The 8,599-nt window shown below is 43.1% G+C and overlaps 1 protein-coding gene across 1 annotated transcript in view; it reads left to right on the top strand.

Moving 5' to 3' along the window:
* The first annotated feature begins 417 nt into the window (after nt 1-417).
* The window catches only part of dmc1 (DNA meiotic recombinase 1), a 53,184-nt gene continuing 45,002 nt past the window's right edge, over nt 418-8,599 (top strand). The window contains exon 1 of the mRNA XM_063061511.1: nt 418-474. Coding sequence (XP_062917581.1) covers nt 418-474 — 57 coding nt within the window. The remainder of the gene's footprint in view (nt 475-8,599) is intronic.

The raw sequence follows: 8,599 nt of genomic DNA, 5'->3' as shown, positions 1-8,599 counted from the left end.
CAGTTCCTGTTCTTATTGTTCCTGTGCAGCTGAAGTTTACTTCTGGCAGATAACCAAATGTACATAATGATCAAACATTATGCAATGGATCAATATATGACAAAAGTGAAAATGTGTTGTATACAGGATATTAATTTTCTATGTCCTGCTTGCCAAGTGTTTCCTTATTTGGTTTTATTACTCGCAGTCTATTGCATTGACAATGTTGTGTATAGTCCACAAGATGGCAGGCACTTCGCACCATGATTTATCACTATTTCATTGCTCCATTACACTAGTAACAACTCTGGATGTCCTGCACTCAGAAAATGAGCTATGTAGGTGACTTCCTTTCTCCACTTTTGGTTACTTTTGTCTTCTGTAATTCTAGGTGTACAACTGATTCTTTGAAATAACTGAACTTTGCTGTTTGTAACCATGAAAGCCATGGAGGATCAGGTAGTGGAAGAGGAAGTTGGTTTCCAGGATGAAGAGGTATAGTAATACAGTATTAGAAATAGAATCTGAAACGTTCAAGTCATGTGAAGTGAATTCAGAATTTAACAACCAAGTCATATGAAGCCAATTCAGAAATCAATTATTTAAGTGATGCTGCATCTGGGAAGTGGGGTGTCTTGCCATGTACTGCACCAGGTTAACATTGTTCGCTTGTTTGTTATGTGTTGTGTTGTATGCGTGGATGATCATGGTCTTTCCATGACCATGATTGTTCTTGGCAAGTTTTTCTACAGAAGTGGTTTGCTATTGCCTTCTTCTGGGCAGTGTCTTTACAAGACAGGTGACCCCATCCATTGTCAATACATTTCAGAGATGATCTGCCTGGCATCAGTGGTTGCATAACCAGGACTTGTGATATTCACCAGCTCCTCATACGACCATCCACCACCAGCTCCCATGGCTTCACTTGACCCTGATTGGTGGGGGGGGAGGAGAATGCTAAACAGGTGCATCACCTTGCCCAAGGGTGACAGGGTAGCAGAGGGAAGGAGCCCCTTACACCTCCTTTGGTAGAGATGTATCTCCATCCCGCTACCTCCAGGTTAACATAGATGGTAAATTAGAGAATATAATTAGAAAAAAGACTGAGCTGTTATCTATCGATGTTTCACATTGAATAATATCATAATTGCTGATTCTACATGGTTTTCAGGCATCAGGTGTATAGAGATGGTGCCCAGACCAAAGGGTGCTCAGTCCCAATTTTCAATTGTTAGGTTGGTGCAAGTGCCCAATTTAGTTTTTTTTTACCATTGCCATTGGCCTTTTAAGAATGATTAACTATAACTCATCCATTGGAAAATCATTGCTGCAATAGACTGTCATTTCTTCTCCTTACTTCTTGGTAAGTTCATCCAATGTCATAGTACCTCAGCGTGTGCAGTAACAATGATATGCTTGAAAATTCCTGCCATATTCATCCTCTTTATTTTGAAGAGTTAAGCTGTTCAACATGATGATGGGTCTTGTAGCTTTAATGTGGAAGCAGGTTCATGGGTTTGGTGAGTGAGACAGTAAACACTGACTACAAATAAGCATATAAATTGCTTGTTTACAAATAGTAAAAAATTCTACCAAACATTTAAGTCCCCCTAATTACATGAACTACAAAACTAAATACTCAACAAACAGATATTTAGCTAAAAGTGCATGCAGAGGTTACCTTCCCAATGGTTCTATGAAGCATGCCTTGGAGATAAAGGAGAGAGAGAGAGCAAGAGACCATGCCTCCTGCACTTGCTACTTTATACCCCTACCCAAGGTACTGGAAATTGGTGCCGTAGCACGCAAACCAGCCAAAAGGAAAGAGCAACTGCAGTTTTTAAATGGACCAATCAACAACCGACACGGTGGAAGCAACTTTTAACTGGGAAATAAGCCACGCCCCCACACAACACAAGGTCAGCATAAAATATTTCTTCTCTTTATTGGCATCATTCCCTTCATTGTGATGTACTGTGGCAGGAAAATGGAATTTCAGATAAATGTACAGTTGTTGGGTGTGGGGGATATGCTTATGGTCAAATATGGAAAACTAAGTCAATCCAGTGGGCAGTACAGACGTAGGAGTGATAAGGCACATGAGAGGAATGCCAGACTGAATTCCTATTTTATATTAATGCGAAGAGTCTGACTAGTAAGGAAGATGAACTTAGAGTGTTGATGAGTGCATGAAATTCTAATATTGTTGCTAACACTGAGACATAATTGAGAGATGATTGCAATAGTGATAATGAATCCATGGCTGCAGTAATGAGGGAAACTCTCAAAGAAGCCTGTTTAAGTGAGCCCACCTGAGTAGAGCTTTGAGAAAAAGGGGTAGTTGCTTTTGCATTTATATCACAGGTTTCCTAACAACCAGTAAGAAATAAAAGGAACTGAAGCTATACAGAGATGCAAGAGGAAAAAGGTAAAAGGGTAGTAGGTGATTCCTGCTTCCCAGTATTAACTGGATTACCTTGGTGTGGAAGACTATTAGAATTTTTAAACTGCACCCAGTAAGTACATAGATAATCCAACAAGAGCAGGGGACATATTGGATTTGGTTTAAGGGAATATTGCAAGGTAAGTGGTTACAGTGTTTAGTGGGAGAGTCTTTTGGAGATAGTGACTATATCCATAAAGATGCAAAGGTGAATCAAAAATTAAGGTCCTAAAATGGTGAAGGCCAATTTCAGCACCAAAAAACAAAGGACTGGGACTGCCATTTATATCTAATAACTGTGAGGAAACTAAAATAGAGCCACATTCACAAAATTCTGAAGGAACTGAGCATATCAGGCAGCATCTTTGGACAGGAATGAACATATTCCCATAGCGGTGAAAAGTAAGGACATCTCCAAGGAATCCTGGATTCAAGGTATATCAAGGGTTAAGTGAAGAAATGAAAACCATAGGGATATATAAGAAACTGAAATTTAAAGAAAAACTGATGAAAATAGGAGCAGGAGCAGACCAGCTGGCACCTCAAGTCTGCCCCACCGATCAGTGTGATCATGGCTGGTTTATACGGGCCTCAACTCTGTTTGTAGCAGTTCTCATTAGCCTTCAACTCCTCAATCTTTCAAACATTTCTCTTTTCCCCAAATTAAATATATATAATAATCTGGCCTCCACCACCTTCTGGGAGAATTTCATAAATTCACTACTGTCTATGCTCCTCAGTTTTAATTAAATGCCCTCTTATTTTGCAGCTATATGCTCTTGGCCATAACTCTTCCATTGGTGAAAACATTTGATCATCTACCCTACCAAACAAATTACAATCTTTTACGTCACTCTTCTAAATTCCAAGGAATGCAGACTCAAACTGTTTCGTCTCCCTTGATAGGACAACACCCTCATCTCAAGGATTAGCCTGGTGAACCTCCTTTGAACTGTCTCCAGTGTTTTTATTATCCTTTTTAGTTAAGGGGACCAAAACTGCACAGTATTCTAGATTGGGCCTCACCAAAACCCTGTACAACTGTGACAAAATCTCCCTAATCATTAACTCCAATCCCTTTGCAATAAAGGCCAACATGCCATTTTCCTTCTTAGCTACTTGCTGGACTTGGCTGCTAGCTTTTATGATCCATGCATTATGACAACAAATTTCACTCATTTCCAGCCTCTCTTCAATTAGATAATTAGATGACCCTTTCCTCTTACTGAAATGCATGACCTCAGTCTTCCCCACACAAAATTCCGTTTGTCAGGTTTTTGCTCAATCTATGTTAACACGCTTCCTTCAATACATTTTGCTCTTAATTTATGCACCAGCTTCTTATGTTTTACCTTGTCAAAGGCCTTTGAGAAATCTAAATATCCTATATCTAATAGTTCCCTCTATCAACCTAAATTGAAGCAAATATATTAAACATTATTTACCTTTCATAACACTATGTTGGCCAAGTTTGAATATATTCAGCTTTTGTAAATGATTAGTTATTTCCTCTTTGATCATTGATTCTAGTATTTTGCCAACAATAGATATTAAACTAACTGGCCTATAGTTTCACAGTCCTTGTCTTTCTGCCATTTTTTTAAAATAAGTGGATTACAATTAATGTTTTCCAGACCTCTAGTAGCCTCTCAGAATTTAGGTAGTTTTGAAAATTTTCAACCAATAGATCCCAAGGGTGCAGTCGATTGGTTCCCAACGACTTATATAGTCATTGGTCAGGTCCTGTATGTGTTGTGGAACAGTGAGACCTAGAGATACAAGTACAAAGTTTGCTGAATGTGGCATGACAGATAGACCAGATTGTGAAGAAGCTATTTGGCTCACTGTCCTTCATAAGTCAAGACATTGAGTATAGGAGTTAGCATGTTATAATGCAATTGTATAAGACATTGGTGAGATTGCATTTGGAATATTGTGTACAGTTTTGGTCTTCCTGCTAAAGGGAACACATCATTAAACCAGAAAGAGCACAGAAATGATTTATGAGTTTTATGAGAATGCTTCCTGCCAGGACTCAAGGGCCTGAGTTATGGAGAAGTTGGGCAGGCTAGAACTTTATTCCCTGGAGCATATGAGATTGAGGGCTGATCCGATAGAGTTGTATAAAATCATGAGGTGTATAAAAAGGGTGAATGGGCATAGTCTTTTTTGTTAGAAATGGAAAGCTTAGGTTTTAGGTCAGAGATTAAAATTTGAAAGGGATCTTGGGGGGGATCTTTTTCACTCAGAGGGAATGAGCTGCCAGAGGAAGTGGTTGAAGTAGGTAAAATAACAACAGTTAAATGACATTCAGTTAAGCAGATGGTTAGGAGTGATTTAGAGGAACACTGGCAAGCATGGGCAAGTGGGACTAGCTTGGTGGGCACCGTGGTTGGCGTGGACATGTTGGGTTGAAGAGCCTGTTTCCATCCTGTATTGTTCTATTGCTCTATGAAGCCTGAGGAAACAAACTCATATAATACATATATCTGCCATATCTTTGTTTCTATTATTGATTCACTAACCTCATTTTCTAGTGGTCTCATATCTACCTTAGCCACTTTCTTCATTTTTATATATCCACAGAAATTCTTACTGTTTGTCTTGATATTACATTTAAATTTTATTTTAAAATCAATCATCTTCTTTATAAGTTTTTTAGTCTTTCACTGCTGAGCCCTAGAAAATTCCCAGTCCTCAGACCCACCACCAGCCTTTAGCATTTTGTATGCCTTATTTTTCAATTAAGTGTTATCCTTTACCTCCTTTGGTAATTACAGATTGTTCATCTTTCTTGTGGAATCCCTCTTTCTAATTGGGATAAATTCCTGCTGAGTATTCTGTTTAGGTATCAGGCACTATTTCTCCATTGATTTGTCTCTTAGTTTATTTGCTAAATCATCTTAGATAACTCCACCTTTACAGCATTATATTTGCTCTTTTTGAAGTTGAAGACAGTTGTTTTCTTCCTCAAACAACAGGAATTCTGCAGATGCTGGAAATTCAAGCAACACACATTAAAGTTGCTGGTGAACGCAGCAGGCCAAGCAGCATCGGTAGGAAGAGGTGCAGTTGACGTTTCAGGCCGAGACCCTTCGTCAGGACTAACTGAAGGAAGAGTGAGTAAGGGATTTGAAAGTAGGAGGGGGAGGGGGAGATCCAAAATGATAGGAGAAGACAGGAGGGGGAGGGATAGAGCCAAGAGCTGGACAGGTGATAGGCAAAAGGGGATACGAGAGGATCATGGGACAGGAGGTCCGGGAAGAAAGACAAGGGGGGGGGACCCAGAGGATGGGCAAGAGGTATATTCAGAGGGACAGAGGGAGAAAAAGGAGAGTGAGAGAAAGAATGTGTGCATAAAAATGAGTAACAGATGGGGTACGAGGGGGAGGTGGGGCCTTAGCGGAAGTTAGAGAAGTTGATGTTCATGCCATCAGGTTGGAGGCTACCCAGACGGAATATAAGGTGTTGTTCCTCCAACCTGAGTGTGGCTTCATCTTTACAGTAGAGGAGGCCGTGGATAGACATGTCAGAATGGGAATGGGATGTGGAATTAAAATGTGTGGCCACTGGGAGATCCTGCTTTCTCTGGAGGACAGAGCGTAGATGTTCAGCAAAGCGGTCTCCCAGTCTGCGTCGGGTCTCGCCAATATATAAAAGGCCACATCGGGAGACTGGACGCAGTATATCACCCCAGTCGACTCACAGGTGAAGTGTTGCCTCACCTGGAAGGACTGTTTGGGGCCCTGAATGGTGGTAAGGGAGGAAGTGTAAGGGCATGTGTAGCACTTGTTCCACTTACACGGATAAGTGCCAGGAGGGAGATCAGTGGGGAGGGATGCGGGGGACGAATGGACAAGGGAGTTGTGTAGGGAGCGATCCCTGCAGAATGCAGAGAGAGGCGGGGAGGGAAAGATGTGCTTAGTGGTGGGATCCCGTTGGAGGTGGCGGAAGTTACGGAGAATAATATGTTGGACCCGGAGGCTGGTGGGGTGGTAGGTGAGGACAAGGGGAACCCTATTCCTAGTGGGGTGGCAGGAGGATGGAGTGAGAGCAGATGTACGTGAAATGGGGGAGATGCGTTTAAGAGCAGAGTTGATAGTGGAGGAAGGGAAGCCCCTTTCTTTAAAAAAAGAAGACATCTCCCTTGTCCTAGAATGAAAAGCCTCATCCTGAGAGCAGATGCGGCGGAGACGGAGGAATTGCGAGAAGGGGATGGCGTTTTTGCAAGAGACAGGGTGAGAAGAGGAATAGTCCAGATAGCTGTGAGAGTCAGTAGGCTTATAGTAGACATCAGTGGATAAGCTGTCTCCAGAGACAGAGACAGAAAGATCTAGAAAGGGGAGGGAGGTGTCGGAAATGGACCAGGTAAACTTGAGGGCAGGGTGAAAGTTGGAGGCAAAGTTAATAAAGTCAACGAGTTCTGCATGCATGCAGGAAGCAGCGCCAATGCAGTCGTCGATGTAGCAAAGGAAAAGTGGGGGACAGATACCAGAATAGGCACGGAACATAGATTGTTCCACAAAGCCAACAAAAAGGCAGGCATAGCTAGGACCCATACGGGTGCCCATAGCTACACCTTTAGTTTGGAGGAAGTGGGAGGAGCCAAAGGAGAAATTATTAAGAGTAAGGACTAATTCCGGTGGTAGAGGGTAACTGATTAGATCTGGAATCCAAAAAGAAGCGTAGAGCTTTGAGACCTTCCTGATGGAGGATGGAAGTATATATACTTATATACTTGGATTCCAGACCTAATCAGTTCCCTTCTACCACCACTCTGCTCCGTCTAGCGGAATTAGTCCTTACTCTTAATAATTTCTCCTTTGGCTCCTCCCACTTCCTCCAAACTAAAGGTGTAGCTATGGGCACCCGTATGGGTCCTTGCTATGCCTGCCTTTTTGTTGGGTTTGTGGAACAATCTATGTTCCGTGCCTATTCTGGTATCTATCCTCCACTTTTCCTTTGCTACATCGACGACTGCATTGGCGCTGCTTCCTGCACGCATGCAGAACTCGTTGACTTTATTAACTTTGCCTCTAACTTTCACCCTGCCCTCAAGTTTACCTGGTCCATTTCCGACACCTCCCTCCCCTTTCTAGATCTTTCTGTCTCTGTCTCTGGAGCCAGCTTATCCACTGATGTCTACTATAAGCCTACTGACTCTCACAGCTATCTGGACTATTCCTCTTCTCATCCTGTCTCTTGCAAAAACGCCATCCCCTTCTCGCAATTCCTCCGTCTCCGCCGCATCTGCTCTCAGGATGAGGCTTTTCATTCTAGGACGAGGGAGATGTCTTCCTTTTTTAAAGAAAGGGGCTTCCCTTCCTCCACTATCAACTTTGCTCTTAAACGCATCTCCCCCATTTCACGTACATCTGCTCTCACTCCATCCTCCCGCCACCCCACTAGGAATAGGGTTCCCCTGGTCCTCACCTACCACCCCACCAGCCTCCGGGTCCAACATATTATTCTCCGTAACTTCCGCCACCTCCAACGGGATCCCACCACTAAGCACATCTTTCCCTCCCCGCCTCTCTCTGCATTCCGCAGGGATCGCTCCCTACACAACTCCCTTGTCCATTCATCCCCCCCATCCCTCCCCACTGATCTCCCTCCTGGAACTTATACGTGTAAGCGGAACAAGTGCTACACATGCCCTTACACTTCCTCCCTTACCACCATTCAGGGCCCCAAACAGTCCTTCCAGGTGAGGCAACACTTCACCTGTGAGTCGACTGGGGTGATATACTGCATCCAGTGCTCCCGATGTGGCCTTTTATATATTGGTGAGACCCGACGCAGACTGGGAGACCGCTTTGCTGAACATCTACGCTCTGTCCGCCAGAGAAAGCAGGATCTCCCAGTGGCCACACATTTTAATTCCACATCCCATTCCCATTCTGACATGTCTATCCACGGCCTCCTCTACTGTAAAGATGAAGCCACACTCAGGTTGGAGGAACAACACCTTATATTCCGTCTGGGTAGCCTCCAACCTGATGGCATGAACATCAACTTCTCTAACTTCCGCTAAGGCCCCACCTCCCCCTCATACCCCATCTGTTACTCATTTTTATGCACACATTCTTTCTCTCACTCTCCTTTTTCTCCCTCTGTCCCTCTGAATATACCTCTTGCCCATCCTCTGGGTCCCCCCCCCTTGTCTTTCTTCCCGGA

This window comes from Mobula hypostoma, chromosome 11 (assembly GCF_963921235.1).
Source record: "Mobula hypostoma chromosome 11, sMobHyp1.1, whole genome shotgun sequence".
Taxonomy (NCBI): Eukaryota; Metazoa; Chordata; class Chondrichthyes; order Myliobatiformes; family Myliobatidae; genus Mobula; species Mobula hypostoma.
This window is presented reverse-complemented; position numbering and strand designations above follow the sequence as displayed.